This window comes from Plecotus auritus (genome assembly GCF_963455305.1).
Source record: "Plecotus auritus genome assembly, chromosome: 9".
In the NCBI taxonomy this organism is placed as follows: Eukaryota; Metazoa; Chordata; class Mammalia; order Chiroptera; family Vespertilionidae; genus Plecotus; species Plecotus auritus.
Window position 1 is genome coordinate 140,383,464 of NC_137783.1, and position 17,071 is coordinate 140,400,534.

The 17,071-nt window shown below is 45.1% G+C and overlaps 1 protein-coding gene across 1 annotated transcript in view; it reads right to left on the bottom strand.

Annotated features, from left to right (window-relative positions):
• Positions 1 to 6,945: 6,945 nt before the first annotated feature.
• Positions 6,946 to 17,071, bottom strand: part of EXT2 (exostosin glycosyltransferase 2) — a 123,950-nt gene continuing 113,824 nt past the window's right edge. The window contains exons 13-14 of the mRNA XM_080643199.1: positions 16,439 to 16,521; positions 6,946 to 7,608 (exon numbers count right to left, since the gene is read on the bottom strand). Of these exons, the coding sequence (XP_080499325.1) occupies positions 7,470 to 7,608; positions 16,439 to 16,521 (222 nt within the window). The 3' untranslated portion in view covers positions 6,946 to 7,469. The remainder of the gene's footprint in view (positions 7,609 to 16,438; positions 16,522 to 17,071) is intronic.

The following is a 17,071-nucleotide window of genomic DNA, read 5'->3' on the forward strand; positions in this document are numbered from 1 at the left end:
GCTCAGGTTGTGTCCACAAAGATTTTGCTACTGAGTGACGCACCAGGCTAACCCATCCTGAGAATATAGTGATCCCATCCCAAGTTCAAATAGACAACGAATGCTGTGTCCAGCTCATAGTCTCACTGGACACTCTCGATGTGTTCCCAAAGCCTGGAGAAGCCAGAAATCACTCCTTAGAGAGTCCTAACTTGGAGCATTTCCCAATGCCCAGACTTCCACACAGTATATAATACATGGCACTGGGCAGTCACATGTTTCCCTTTTCTCCCAAGGTGTCCTAGGTCACCTTCTCCATTGAGGTGGTGTAGCCATGGGACCAAAGGAGCCTCTATCCGTTATTAATGGATATTGCCCCTTGTGACTTCTAAAAAAGGGCCAAGGTACAACTGGCAACTGGAAGTTGCTATGAGAGAGGGGAAAAAAATCATTGTATCTTCCAGGCATTGGAAAAGGTGGAGTTAATGGAGTCCTCATTTGCCCAAGCTGTCAACATACCAAACCAACCTGGTAACAAGAACAAGCCTCAAGGCTGTTCAGAGAGAAATTATTGGCACTACCTCCAGAAAACCAGGACAGAGATCAGGTGCAGGGTAGGCAGAAGGAAGGAGATGAAGGCAAGCCCCTCAGGATCTACAGCAGTGGTTCTCAACCTTTCTAATGCCGCGACCCTTTAATACAGTTCCTCATGTTGTGGTGACCCCCAACCATAAAATTATTTTCGTTGCTACTTCATAACTGTAATTTTGCTACTGTTATGAATCGTAATGTCAATATCTGTGTTTTCCGATGGTCTTAGGCTCTACAGCAGCGGTTCTCAACCTGTGGGTCGCGACAGGTTGGGAACCGCTAGCAGGGTCGCCTAAGACCATCAGAAAACACAGATACTGACATTACGATTCATAACAGTAGCAAAATTACAGTTATGAAATAGCAACGAAAATAATTTTATGGTTGGGGGTCACCACAACATGAGGAACTGTATTAAAGGGTCGCGGCATTAGAAAGGTTGAGAACCACTGTATAGAGAAAGGCTATTGGAAATCTTATAGGCGCTGCTGCCACCAATGCACAATTTTCGTTAATTACCTCAATTGTGGCTGTTATCCCCTTAATGAGAAACACAACTTCACTTCTAAGCAGGCACTGAGGCTGGAAGAAAGCTGAAACCTGAAAATCAGCAGATACGGGGCTGCATACAGCCCTTACTATTGAAATTAAGCCACATCCAAAACATAGGGGAGGACTCCAAATCGCTTCAGACAGCAGCCAGGCAGGCAGGGCCCTCACCAAGCACCGGATGGACGCTCTCCTGACTCGTCAAGAGGCCCAAATCCCAAGCTCTCATTTCAATAACATAAGAAAATAAACATGGGGCTTATTTATAGCACAGGAAAGGGACTTGGGCAAAAGAACTGCTCATTCGGTAATCCACCCTGACGGGGCCAGATAGGATCCAGACCCCCACGCTCTCTGGTAACAGAAATAGGGACCGGAAGAGGGCTGGCTGCCAGCATCATCAGGTACAATCTGGTAAAGGCCCTGGCTAAGAGACGGAGAAGAGATCTGATAGGTCATTCCATTTCATCAACCAGAATCTAAGTGCTCTTGCTGTGTCCAATTTCTGGTTGAGGAAACTAAGGCCCTGAGTAGACTCTCTCAAGGCCAGGGAAGGGCAAGGGTACAACTCAAGGGCAGGTGCTATGAGAAAAGGAAATGAGCCCTAGCTGGTTTGGCTCAGTAGATAAAGCATTGGCCCGTGGACTAAAGGGTCCAGGGTTCAAGTCAAGGGTATGTACCTTGGTTGCAGGCTCATCCCAGCCCCGGTCAAGGTGTGTGTGGGAGGCAACCAATTAATGTGTGTCTCTCTCACATTGATGTTTCTCTCTCTCTCTCCCTTCCACTCTCTCTAAAAATCAATGGGAAAAATATCCTCAGGTGAGGATTAACAACAAAAAACTAATTTAAAAATAAAAAAAGTTCTTTAAAAAAATTAAAAATCCTGAATCCTCCAGGCACCAAAGGAGATGGTGTTAATTAACTAATTTACAGTGGAACTAAAACGTATGTGTGTAGAGTCCTCGGCCACTAACGGGCTCACATCATCCTACAGAACTCAAGAGCGGTGGCTAGAATCAGAGCTCCTTTCTATCAGCTTAGTCTTGTTCAATTCTACCTCCTAGATCTAGTACAGAGCCTGGCCCAGAGTATATTTTGATGAATGACTGAATAAATGCTCCAGGTGAGATAAGAGCATTTTTCAGTCATTAACTAGTTGGCTATTCTTCAGCTGTGATGACCAAAAAACCAGACGTTCATTGAGTATATCCTTGGGTTTAGGAGCTAATGCTGTTATGTTGGCAGTTATACATAAAAGCCCAAATAGATATGCAGATGATCCTTGACTTACAATGGGGTTACGTCCTGATAAACCCATGGGAAATTGAAAGTACGGTAAGTTGAGAGTGCATTTAAATCATATAGCCTAGCGACTATCAGAGCTTAGCCTCGCCTACCTTACCGGTGCTCAGAGCACTTAAAATAGCCTGCGTAGGGCAAAATCCTCTTGTTGCTGCCCAGCATCACAAGAGAATATCGTGCCACATATTGCTAGCCTGGGAGAAGATCAAAATTCAAAACGTGAACTATGGTTTCTACTGAGTGGGTATGAACTCCACACCAGGTGAAGTTGAAAGATCGTAGTTCGAAGACTGTATTCTGAAGGTGAGGCTCTGTGAACTGACCGGGGCCTGGGTCTGAGATGATAGGTCCAGTCCCTGCTCTGTAGGCAGCTCCCACCCTCTGCAGCTCCAGAGGTTGTAGACAAATTGGTGCTTTGCTGAGGGAACGTCCAGCGAGCACAGCTGCCTGGTACCTCTCGAAAACCACCTACATCTTTCCCTTCCTCCATCTTCTACCTGAAAGCCTGTGCCCTCAGGGGAACGGGAAGAAATGCAATCTGAGGCCCAATCAGTTGGGAGAAGAAGAAAGGCAAAAGCTCTATCCCCAAAAGGTTGTAAACTAGAAAAAACAAAATGGCAGACACAGATGATAATTGGTCACCCTTTTCTTATTATTTATTTTTTAAATATATTTTTATTGATTTCAGAGAGGAAGGGAGAGAGAAAAAGATAGAAACATCAATGATGAGAGAGAATAATTGATCGGCTGCCTCCTGCATGTCCCTCACTGGGGATCCAGCCTACAAAACCCTGGCATGTGCCCTGACTGGAATTGAACCAGGACCTCCTGGTTCATAGGTCAATGCTCAACCACTGAGCCACGCTGACCAGACAGTCACCCTTTTCTTGAAAGTGAGCTTGGAAAGCCAGAAGAGGGGGTCAGACTCTCCTGTCACCTTCCCTGCGTTGCCAGGAGGTGGGCCTGACATTAAAAATCCATGGCCCAAAGCTGCCCATACAGACCCACACACCCTCCTGGGAACCTGGACGTCACAAAGCCTGAAGCTGGGGGTCCCCGAGAGTCCACTAATGGAGGTGGAGGAGAGGCGTGAGTTGCACTATCCTAGAGAGAGGGGGGAACCGTAGATTGAGAGTGGAGTTCTGCCTGCCTACTTCCCACTGCCAGGAGCATGACGGGAAGCCTGTCAGATGCTCAGACTATGTATGGTTGGCCTAATGGGGCCAGAAGCTATCCTGGACATTACTCAGAAGTAGAAAAGGTGAGGATCAAACGCTGGCCTGGGACGGGAGCCCAGGGCCTGGAAAAGAGCTCTGGGCAAGGTGAGCAGACAGGCCCCAGTCTCACTGCCTCGGCCTGTGGTGGAAAGCTCAGGGCTTCCACAGCCTTCCTGGATGGCAGCTGCCTGCCAGCCTCAGCGCTGCTGCCAGAACTGCGCCTCCCTCGGGATGTGGCTGGGAGAGGCCGGGGCCGTTTAGCTCTGTGCCGGCCTGTCTGTGCCAGGGCTGCTTGGGGAGCCGCCTGCCTGGCTTCTTTCACTGCAGAGGATTACCTAGGCCCATGGTCGGCAAACTGTGGCTTGTGAGCCACATGCAGCTCTTTGGCCCCTTGAGTGTGGCTCTTCCACAAAATACCATGGCCTGGGCGAGTCTATTTTGAAGAAGTGGCGTTAGAAGAAGTTTAAGTTTAAAAAATTTGTCTCTCAAAAGAAATTTCAATCGTTGTACTGTTGATATTTGGCTCTGTTGACTAATGAGTTTGCCGACTAGGCCAAGAGAAATGGAAAAAGCAGCCTCCTCAAAAAGAAGCTCCTTTCCCCGAAGCTAAAGAACCCCCCCAGGCTCAGAATGGGTGGTTGATGGGAAACTTCCAACACCCCAAACGTCTCCTCTCGCAGCTGGGTTCCCACGGATCCCCCAGATGCAGTGCCAGGGCCAGTCTCACCGGAACGAAACATCTCCCAAGCCCCGTCTCCGCTGTCTCTCTCTCTTCATTCTACCTTGGCTGGAAGCCATCTAAGCGCCTGGGATTTTAACCCAGTGGTCATGTCTTTACAACTTGTAGCTAGAAACCAGCTAGCTTCCAATGGTCAGAACACTCCACCCTCCAATCAGAGACCACCGTCCTAGGAAGCGGCTGAAATCATGGCACATTAGCAACTCCTTCGGCGAATGAGACAAAGAGGCAGCTGCCCTCTTCCAGCTCCCAGTCCTGGTCAACACAGCCGAGGAGGATGGTCACTTTCTTCCAAAGAGAAACGAGCCCCTAAGAACCACAGGTTCAGCCCAGCGGGAAGCATGCAGGCTGTGGCGAAGAAGCCAGAGCAGTTTTGAACGTCATGACACTGAGTACCGAGAGGAGACAGCACAGCATTGTGTGCAGGAAAGAACCAGACATTCTGAGAACAAAAATAGATATTTTCCCAGAAATGGAGGTTCCTGCCTAAATGTGCGTGAGGCTTGGTAAAATACATGACATGAGAAACATTAACACTTTACCGAACGTTAGCCCGCGAAAACATGCTCCCAACCTTGCTCTCCAAGCCGGCTCTCCGAGGGACAGAGGCAGTGGCCGAGGGCACACATGGGCCGGGGCCAGCTCAGGCTTATCTTCTGTACAGGCCAGAAGGATGCGCTTTCTTAAAAAAGATTTCTTAATCTAAAACCAGCTGTTGCCTGCTGTAGGCCAGGACATGACATTTTAATCAGCATTATTGTTCTGCTTCTGAAACCAGGCCCAATGGCATCCAAGGGCAGATGATCCCGACCCGGGCTCAAGGGTGAGGCTGGCTGGTGAGCAGCTCAGGAATCCGCTCACGAGGGGGTGGAGCTAGCCCTGCTGAGTCCCTGAATCATGGTTACGGCCTGGTAGCCTGTCCTGAAGTTCCGGGGGACCTGGACAACCTGTCTGCTCACAGGAGAGAGCCTTTGAGGTTAGTTTCAAGTGCCTGGGATACTCATTCTGTAGTATACTTTCTTTTATGCTGTGTTGTAAGATCTAACCCCAGTATTTCTGGGAGTAGTGAGGTACTTTAAATGAAGGTTTAACATCCTTAGGAGGCCAATGACTCCTAAGAAGGTGATAAAATCACACTAACACAGCTCCCTGGGGCTCCCATGGTCTCAGATTAAAGAGTGCCTCTTCCAAAATCAAAGGGCTAACAAGGTTTGAAAAAAAAAAAAAGAAAAAAGAAAAAATGTACCCATTGGGAGGGAGCACTGGATGAGAAACCAGCCACTAAGGCAGTGCATTCGGTGATGAGGAAAAGGGCAGACACTTGGAGGAGCGGGACGAGAGCAGCACACAGGGAGATGGAGCAGACATAACGTCAGCACAGTTCTCGCCTTTAGCAGGGACGTGGTGTGATGCTCTCCCCCTCTACCTGCCCCGAATTTGAAGGGACTCACTGTCTGTGTCAGCTCCTAGTAGATACTAGGTGTTTATCATGCCATTCCCCAGTATTAGGAATATGAGACCAAAATGCCTTCCATTGTGCCCTCCTGACTGGTATGTAATGAATCAAAAGTATGCATTAAGCAAGCCCCAGCAGCAGCGTCTGCCTCAATCAATGACCTGAACGAGGGCTCTCAACCCTCCCACCTGTGAGAGTCCACGATTCTTTCACTCCTTCACATGAAAGACGAAGCTCTCTTGACTTCCACTTCCAATTTTACTTCTCCTGAAATTTCTCCGATTTCTCGAAAGTCTGTCTGAACACACGTGAAGGGTCTCGTGAAAACAACCAGGTTACACACGACAGCGTAATCACCACTCACTTCTGTGTCACTCAACAGAACAGTGGGATGTATTAGTGACTTTGACTGGCACACAACTAGGCTCAGTAATTATATCCATATTCCAGGCAAATTGTTATATATTTTGTGTTCTAGGGACATATGTTATGGCTAAAGCCCAAACTGTGGCTAATCTTAATATTAGAGCCAGATAAATCTGTTTCGAATCCATAACATCTAACATTTGCCAGAGTAGATTTGTTCATCAACTGGGCTTAAAGAGGTATAATTCACACATGTGCAGTATTACTAAATGCTGAAACTTAATGATTTAAATATACCAGCAACCATTGCAAAGCAGTTGTTACAGCAGCATTTAACATTAGCCAGAACCTCCCTGGCTAATGTTACATTTATACCAAGAGAATGAGGGAAAGTTTGGCATCCCCTAGGGGTGGGGTCACAACTCCCTCAACTTTCACAGTATGGTACTTGCTAGAGCAACTCAGTGCATGGCTATTAGAGGCCCCCGTTTTTCCCTGAGAAAACCTACGAAAGACTGATTGGACCTAATAAGGGAAAAAACAAAACCTTTGGAGGTTTGGGAGACATCTTCTCTTACAATGTTTAGTTTGGGGATCTTACTCTGTTTGGTACACAAGGCACCACATATTCCTCCTGGCGGTGTCTTCCCAGACATGGATGTAGACAGGAGTTAGGAGATATAGTTAAATACACAAAAGAAGAAAGATGCTCCTTAGACCGCCCATAATCAATGCGTTAGACATAGTTGAAAAAGGAATAAAAATTATTTTAATCACATTAAAAAGCCAAATCAAACAGGAATAGTTATGGAGCTTATAAGCTCCCTGCTCGGCAGCCGATGCTCTTCTGTGCGCGACTCCAGTGCCCCAGGTCCAGGCACACAGGGTGGGGCAAGAGTAGGTCTGCAGTTGTGAGTACGTGAAAGAGCTTATTCCTGTATCTCATTTATTAATTATTGTATTATTTTCCATGCGGACAACTGTAAACCGACTTCTGCCCACCCTGAGCTGGACCGGAACTTGGAGTGCCGCCAAGGCTTCCGTTCGGCATCTTCAAAGAAAAGCCACTGGAGACCAAGGAAACACCGGAACAGAGGGTGCCCCTCAATGCTCAGGCATCCTCCTGAGCTTCCCGTTCTTGAGGAAGTAGGTCAGTATGTCAATCTTCCACTCTGACGTCCCCCCTGCTGTCAGAAGTGCTGGGGTGCGTGTTCTCTCCCTTGGTCCAAACTTATGTTCAGAGCCCCACCTGTGGGGGGGGGGGGGCGGTTTATAAGCTGCCGATGTTGGGGAAGCTCTTCAGTTTCTCAGGAAAGTCGTCTTTGTACAGGACAGGGTCGGCTCGGTGCTCCACCACCTTGAGAGGCATCGTCCCAAAGACAGAGGCAAACTTGTTGATGCACTCAGACCTGTGGGGTTCAGGGAGCAGGAGGGCAGGTGAGCAGATGAGAGGGACGGGGGTGGGGGAAAAAGAGAAAATGTTCAAGAGGCTGAGAGATGATAGCAAAATACATAATATTCAATGTCAACAGAAAAAACCCAAGGAGGCCCAGCCTGCTCCCAGGTTCGAAAAGGTTGGAGGGGTGTGGACACAGAGTGATGTGGCGGTGCTCTATTAGCTCAGTGGGAGAAAGTGAACAGGGAATGCTGTCTGGAGGGCCTGCAGAGGTCAGACTATCTCTTCCCCTCCCCCTAAATTCCAGTCATTCTTCCAGATCAGCACAAGCAGGCCTCAAACCAAGGTGGATTAGCTGCCAACAATCTTAACCCCGTCTCTGCCAGCTAAAGAGAAGGCAACCAGTGGAGAGGAAAAAGCTACTCGGATCTGAGCTCACTGAAGTTTAACAGGCAGAGAGGAGTCCCCTACCACGGAGCAACGGAAGGCAAAAGGAGCTAATGGGGGTGGTGAACCTCAATTTCAAACAATAAACACTTTACCCCTTCAACCAACATTGGCTAAAGGCTCTAAGTGGCAATCTCTGGGAATTACCAGTCAACTTCCACAAGCTGAAGTTCCCACAGAACAGCTTCCAGGGTGGGAGCCATAGCCATGTGAGAATCAGCAGCCCACAGCCCACTGGGAGACAGGACAGCCCAGCCTTGGAGCAGGGGAGAGTCCGTTTCCTCAACATCCCCAACCCCCAGCCTGGCGAGCAACCTCCTAGGAGGTGAGCAGGTCAGGCAGGCTGGCAGGAAAAGGTTCTGGCCCATCAGGCCAACTGAGTGTGACAGCTGACAATGAGGACACTTCAGCCTCAGATCAGGGGGAATAACAAGCCTGTAAAAACCGCTTTTGAAGTTGAGGGGAGCTCCAAGATGGATTTCAGAAAGTTCAACATGCTCTCTCCTCAGTTAGGCCCGTGGCACCTGAGAGCTACAGCAAGAACAAACTGATCAGAGGCAGAACCATTACAAGGGGCTAAATTTCAAGACACAGACCAGGAATCTCTTCTATCCTCAGAGGTACTGTCAGATTTATTTCAAAGTATTTTAATCAACAAGTTTTTATTGGAGCACTTGGAGCTTTAGGAAGAAATCAATTAATAAAGAAGCCAGTCATTATCAATTCTTTTCACTTGGTCACTATGTTTCTAGAAAAATGTGTTACTACTACATTTGAGCTCTTCTAACTAAAAACAGCACTGTGTCCACCAGCACCACAAATCAACAACCAGTACTTACTGTGTTAAGAGTACTTTCATATAACCCAGCCAGCATGGCTCAGTGGTTGAGCGTCGACCTATGAACCAGGAGGTCACAGTTCAATTCCCGGTCAGGGCACATGCCCGGGTGGTGAGCTTGATCCCCAGTAGGGGGCATGCAGGAGGCAGCCAATCAGTGATTCTCTCTCATGAATGATGTTTCTCTCTCTCTCTCCCTCCCTCTCTGAAATCAACAAATATATACTAGGTGTACCGGTTTATAAAGTGGATTTTTTTCAATAGATAGAGTTACACATATGTTGATATATATGGCAATTTGATATGTATGCTATTTTGTTGTATTGACAAAAAGCTTCAAAACTTCATGTCAAATTTGCTGAAGGTGTTAACATCATAGATATTTTTACACTTAAAAATGTCGAATTTCGAGCCAAAAAAAGAGCATTTGCAGAAAGTTTTAATTCATTACTTTTTTTGAAGAAAAGTGCTGCTGAATACTTCGGGAAGCTTATTGTGAACATGCTCCATCTCAAGATACTTGTGAATGCTGGTTTAAACGCTTTAAAAGTGATGATTTCAATGTGAAAGAAAAAGAACATCCAGGTCAACCAAAAAAGTTTGAAGACCAACTATTACAAGCATTATTGGATGAAGATGTGTGTCAAATTCAAAAACAACTTGCAGAAAGATTAAACGTTGCTCAGCAAACAATTTCTGATCGTTTACAAGCAATGGGAATGATTTTAAAGGAAGGAAAATGGGTGCCACATCAACTGAATGAAAGATAAATGGAAAACCGAAAAGTCATCAGTAAAATGTTGCTTTAACAGCACAAAAGAAAGTCTTTTTTGCACCGAATTGTGACTGGCAATGGAAAGTGGATTTATTTTGAGAATCCCAAATGCACAAAATCATGGGTTGATCCAGGTCAACCATCAATATCGACTGCAAGGCCAAATCACTTCAGAAAGAAGACAATGCTCTGCATTTGGTGGGATCAGGAAAGTGTGGTGTATTATGAGCTTCTAAAACCAGGTGAAACCGTTAATACTGATCGCTACTGACAACAAATAATCAATTTGAACCATGCTCTGATCGTGAAACGACCAGAATGTTCCAGAAGACACGGCAAAGTAATTTTGCTTCATGATGACGCACCATCACACACTTCAAAACCAGTTAAAGACACGTTAAAAGATCTTGCCTGGGAAGTATTAACCCACCCGCTGTATTCACTAGACTTTGCTCCTTCAGATTACCACTTGTTCCGATCGATGGCACACGCACTTTCTGAGAAGCACTTCAAAACGTACAAAGAAGTGGAAAATTGGGTCTCTGAATGGTTTGCCTCATAACAAGGAAAGTTCTATTGGGACGGTATCCACAAATTACCTGAAAGATGGGGAAATGTGTAGCTAGCGATGGACATTACTTTGAATAAAGCACTTTTGATGTTTCTCTTAAAATTATCGTGTTTTCTTTTATTACAAAATCCGCTATTATTAACCGGTACACCGTGTGTGTGTGTGTGTGTGTAAAAATTTTTTTCAAGAGTGCTTTCATATAGTAGTAACACATTTCATCCTCACAACAACCCTATAGGGCAGGTCCTAATTTATCCCCAATCTCACACTGGGAAGGCTGGGACACAGAGAAGCTCAGTCACATGTACACACGTCAAGTAACTAGTAAGAGGCTGGGCCAAACCCAGGCATTCTGGCTCCTAAGGCTAAAGTCTTAATGATGAGATGACACAAAATTATTTATTAACACAATTCTAGGGTCCAAGGGGAGGAGCTGGAAATGAGTAACTGCTGAGCACCTATTACATGCCAAGTAATTTACATCCATGATCTTGCTGCTTCCTTAAAGTAGCCCCCTCTATGCACCCCAGGGCAGGGTTATCATAATTTGGTGATGCAGGTGAGACATTAGGACACAGTGCTTAAATAACTTGGCCACAGACCAAGAGCTGGAGTGCTGGGCGGTTTCAAACCAGGCTTGCACCAGCAACAGAGCCTTCACTCTTCATCATCCTCAACCACGACTCGCTGGCAGTCTTTTGAAACTCAGGAGGCAGTCATAGGTTCCAAATTGAGGAGAAATTGGGCAAAAACACTGAGCATTTTCAACAAAATGGTATGAAGCGAGCACCGGACAACAGCTTCCCTCTCCTCAAATAATGGGGTCAAGGCAGAGGCAAAGTCAAATCTCTGCAAGGCCTTACTTTGGACAGTTCTGCCTGTAATTTTGTACCAACTCTGCACTTTCAGTTATTACGCCTGTAGACTCTGGCTAGCAAAGCCCAGCGGTGCCGGGATAGGTACCAGCGAGCATGTACTAAAGAAGAATCATGGCTCTTGGCAGAGCAGAGCGGCTCCACGGCCCCCTGGGGAACACTGAGGACAATGTCTCCTCTGTAACTAGACCTGCCAACAGGGCCGGGCCACCGGCAAGAGGCCACGGGGCTCCGGCCAGCCTGACTTGCTGACAGCTGCCCCTGGCTAACTCAGGCTCCGTGTGTACTTCTCTCTCTCCACACAGCCTGCACTGGAGAAGTGGCAGGCCACTCTGAATGGTAAAGGTCCCGAAGTCTCCCGCCAGGTACTGACAACGCTTCCTCCTTTCTTTTCAGGGCATCTGGTTTGGGAAACAGGTTAGGGTGAACGAGGAGCTTGGCTTACTGCTGGTCAACCCCGAGTTGTTCTGTCAGGTGTCCAGCTACCCCAGTAGTTGGCAAACCGCGGCTCAGAGCCACATGCAGCTCTTTGGCCCCTTGAGTGTGGCTCTTCCACAAAATACGTGTGGGCGTGCACGTACAGTGCGATTGAAACTCCGTGGCCCATGTGCAGAAGTTGGTTTTCGGCTCTCAAAAAAAATTTCAATCGTTGTACTGTTGATATTTGGCTCTGTTGACTAATGAGTTTGCCGACCACTGAGCTACCCCATCAGTAACTGTTCCCCTGGGTCAGCTTTCTAATTGAGTATAAACAGGCTAAGAACTGCCAATGTCTACCTCTAAAGTCTGGAAGCATCTGGGGGGGCGGGGGGAGAGAAAGAAAGGACTAATGCTGTTTTGTTTTCCTTTCAAACACATACAATTACCTAAACAACCAGGAACCTGTAGGACTAATGCTGGGGAAATTGGGAAGGAAACGAATCTGCCAGGCACTGTGCTACAAGCTTTCTTGTATTATTATTTTACTTACCAGCATGTAATATGGTGTTTGGTACAAAGATGCTCAATAAATATTTGTTGAACCAATGAATGGACACTGTAATTTGATAGATATTAATACCCCCATTTTAGGAGGTGAAAAGATTGATGTTCAGATAAGGTAAGTCCTTGTCCTTAAATCAGACAGCTAACAAGTGGCAAACTCATAATCTGAACAAAGATTGGGCTGAATCAAAATACTATGTTGTTTTCCTTAAATCAACACTGTCTGTCTGCCATACTGCCTTGACCTCTTTGAAGCTATTGGTCAAAATGAGCAGCTTAAAGAAGTAACAGCAGATCCTGGAAGAAATGGATGCTGGGTAGTGCAACTGAGATTTCTGATTCTAGAACCCAAAAATAGAATAAGTAAGCTTATTGAACCACAAAACCCAACACAAGGTTCATAACTTTCGAAGTGGTTAACCCCTTTCACTACTGTGTGCAAAATGTGATTCTGCAAAGGGGACAATTACAAAAAAGAAAACACCAATGAACACCCTACAGTCCACCTCTTGGTTTACACAAGAGGCTTAAATCATGTCTTCCCTCATTATCTGAGGACCTTATTTAATAATTCGGTGATCCAGTCTTTAATCCAAATAGTTTTACTCCCAGTTTCTAACTGATTTCAAGACTGATTCCCTATCAAATTTCTCAAAAGGGTAATCTAGATTCACTAACTCTACTTCTCACCACAGATGAAAATAATTTTATGGTTGGGGGTCACCACAACATGAGGAACTGTATTAAAGGGTTGCGGCATTAGAAAGGTTGAGAACCACTGCCCTATGCCTTGGGGCCCACCACTCTACGGCATTATTTTTTTTAAAGTCACCAATGACCATTCATTTCAAAGGCCTTTTCCCAGTCTGCATGGTCCCTGCTCCTCTCCTGCTTCTGAGCACTGCAGATCCCAGTTCTCTACTGGCCTCTCCAGTGGTCACTTCTCTGTTTTCGGTTATTCTTTCTTTCTCCTAAACGTTAGAATTTCTCAAGATTCTGCCCTTGGTCCTTCTTCAGTCAATTGCCATCTCTGGGCAGATGCCTTTAAATAGCTTTGTTTTAATCTTCTTTCTAGAGTTCTAGTTCCACATTTCCAACTGTCTGCCCCATATCTACACCTGCACAGAGAGGACAAAAGCCCCCAAATCACACACCTACTGCTCTCCAACTTCGGCATGAGTAAGATCTCTTCCTGTCCTCATGATTATACAGTTAAAGGTACTACTCACCCCATCCTCTCTCTAATTAGTGTCTCCTCCTAACTATATTATTTACACTGTTAAGGTACTGCCACTCTTCCGGACTGGAAATCTAGAAGTTATCTTTCTCAACTCCTTCTCCATAACCTTCTCAGACCTATCCAGCTAGAAATAAGTTCTAGTATATCTCTCTTTGTCTCTTTGGGGGGGAAGGGGGGTCTCTTGCAATTTAATTCCTTCTTTCCTTTCCATACTCAATTTAGTTCAAGCCTTCTGACTGTTCTTTCTTCAATCCCTTTATTTCATTCCATCCTATGCACTACTTCCAAGTTAATCTCAAAACAATACTTAGATCAAGCTACTACCCTTTTGCATGTGAAGAACAGACTGGGAATATAGAAAAAAAAAGCTACCCCCCTGTTCAAAACCTTCTATGGCTTACCAGAGCCTGGAGAAAAACATCCAGGCTCCGGCAGTTTGGAACTAACAGGCCAGAACTCGATGCTCTAGCCAAAGTGAACTTCTTCCCCCTAGGTTAACTCATAATTTTATTTCTCCTACAATTTGATTCAGGATCCAAATGAGTTCCATATGTTGCAACTGGCTGATTTAGTCTGTAGATTACCCCTCCTCTTATTTTACTCCAGCTATTCATTTGTTGAAGAAACTGAGTTGTTCACCCTGTCCCCACATGTGGACTTCGCTGGCTGCATCCCATGGTGTCCTTTGATATGTTCATCTGTCCCTTGTATGTCTTGTCTATCAGTAGCTAAATTTAGAGTCTTCATCAGGTTTGATTTGGGGATAAGAATACTTCAGAGGTGAACATTTATCAGGAGACACAAAATGTGTAATTGTCATGTCTCCTTTTGTTAGCAGCCACTGACAATCATTGCCTAGATCTATTTTCCAGAATTTGTATAATAGTGATATTCTAATCCTATCTTTTTTCCCTAATTATCTGGACTTCTATAAAGACTAAAATCCCCTCATGAACTATATGAATGCCTGAAGTACAGCTGACATTAGAATGAACTTAACTGCTGGCCAAACACACCTTGAACTTGCTGATGGACACTTTTGATTACACAGTTCCCCTGCCTGGGATCCTCTCTTGCCCAGTGCATCACTTGTTGGGATCCTAGTGGTCTTTGAAGACTCACTTCAAATGCCATCTCTTTTACGAAATTATTCCTAATAATTGACCTAGCAAGATGTCACTTCTCTTTCCTCTGATCAATTATGACTTTTTTTTTTTTAATTTCACCTGAAGGTATTTTTCCCATTGATTTTTGGAGAGAGTAGAAGGGAGGGAGGGTTGTGGAGAGAGAGAGAAGCATCAATTCGAAACAGACACATCAATTGTTTGTCTCCTGCACACATCCCAACTGGGGATTGAACCTGCAACCTTCGGTGAGCCAATACTCTAACCACTGAACATACAGGCAGGGCTCAATTATAACATTTTGAGTCTCCCTTATGCTACTTATTACATATAGTTTTAGATTAACTTTGATGTGTGTGTGTGTGTGTGTGTGTGTGCACGCATTTGTTGTTGTTAATTGTAAAGTCCGATATAATTTGACTCAAGCCTAACAATATCTGGGAAGTTGCCTTTTCTATTTTCAAAAGCCTTTTTCTGATTGGAAGCCTCCACATACATCTCCCTTATTTACTTTCTTCAGTGTATAGTAGTAAGTGTATCCAACTTAAATCTCTCTCACTGCATTTTAGGTTGCTTTACATTTGTAATGATCAATAATTTCTCATTGCATTTTAAGTTGCTTTGCATTTGCAATGATCTCAGTGGTGCTGGAGGAGAGATGTTTAGCCTTAGCGCATGCTTCAAGGCCATTATCAAATCAACTTTTCTCCCTACAATTCATTTCTTGGACCATATAACCCCACCACTTTAACTTAACCCAATCAACAACCAATTGCTTAATGCTATAAGTTCTCCCAGACATAGAGAATAGTGGTAGGTTTAAAGGAAAAATTTCATGTATTCCAAATAGAACTATAATTGGGGTCTCTCTTCCAAATGAGCTATGACAGTTAATGTCACTGCCTTTGACAGTATAATATTTATACCAGTGATAGATATTTCCAAAATCATTAATAATGTATTAACAGTTGATAAAAGTCCTGTTATTTGGGTAAGATATTTATATATGAAAGAGATAAAGAGATTATTTAGAGAGTAAGAGTAAGGAGTAAAGAATTATATAAAAGAATCCAGGCCAACTGAAAAGAAACACTGGTCTGCACAGAAAAGTCCTCCAGGCTTGAAGGATGCTAATATGGCTAACAGATTTCAGAAATGAATGCTGCAAGCAGATGCATGAGACCTGTGGAAAGTTGAACTAGATATCTCATTCTACTACTGTAGCTTCTCCGAGTGAATTTTGGTCCCTTGACAACAGTGCTACTGGATGCCAGAGCATGCTGTCTTACATAAGGCGCTGCCTTTGGAAGAACTGGATTTGAGTGAAGAGATTTGAAGCTTGAGTACCTTTGGGTTACAAGTGAGAACTACTAGGTATACCGTAAGATTATAACGGTCTCCACTCCTTTTATATGCACCTACAAGGCTGGTGTTACACTCCGCACAAAGGTGTGCTTGTTGAGGAGCTGACTGCATCGAACTAAAGCAGTATTTCAGAGCTGCCCTCTCCCGCTCTCTGTAATGTAGAGCTGTGCTTTCAGTTCTGTTCTTGGTAGGTGTTTTAGTAGTGTCAGCATAGGTAATGTGTCCCTGGTGGGTTTGGTTTAATTCTTTCTGATCAAACTTCTACTGTAACATGGAGATATTACCCTGAAAAACAATCCAGTATTTCCTTAAAATTAACTACCTTCCACTCAAATGACTGTGGATGGTTAACTGCTTAGTCTAAATGGAGAATCTGGCTTCTGGAGCTTAAGGCCAGCAATATTTTTAAGACCCTTCCAGCCATTACAAATTGAGTAAGTAGCATTCCAAATTAATTCTTTGGGTGACCTGGGCTTGAACTAACCCAACTCCCACAGTGCAAAAGGAGGTGACTATGGCTACCAGCTGCTGTCCTTACATTTCCAAAAAAGTCCCATAAACAGTCCCAAGGCAGGAAATGGGGATCAGAAGCCAGGGCAGACTTTTGGTAAGAGGTTCACTCACCTCTCCACCATGTGCGTCTGGTCCAGAGAAAGCCCGTCAATGGCTGTGCACTCTGGACACTTGAATTTCTTCCGCGGTGTTACCTACCAGACGAACACAAAAATACCTGTCTGTCAGCGCCCAGGACAATAAAACCATGCTTGTGACACCACTCTGCATGCTTCTGTTCTGTAAGTGGAGATGCCTGTTCCCTCCATACACACATGCACACACCTCACCATTTCTCCATTCAATTCTGTCTGGCTCGGCCAACGGCAAACTCACAAGGGCCCAATAAAAAAGGCTTGGAGGGCTTTTGCCTCTGTAGCTGGAAAGAAGTGGTGATGACAAGCTCCTTAATTCCTGTTTAATGACTGTTTTCTCACTGCCAAGGTCCTTGTATAAACACCATTTGTTCTTGCAGCCATAAGGGCGATGAAATACAGCTTCCCATAACTTTCACCGTAACCTTAGTTCCAACAGGCGCTCTTTCTCCTTCTTCCAGCTCATGGCAAATGCTATGAGCTGCACAAGGCTCTTGAAGATGCCAGGTTATTTTGCAATTCCCTTGAATCAGAAAGAAACAATCCAATGGTCCCTCAGCCTCTGAATCCTTTTCCCTGATTCTGCCTTACCCTCCCAAACCTTAACCTT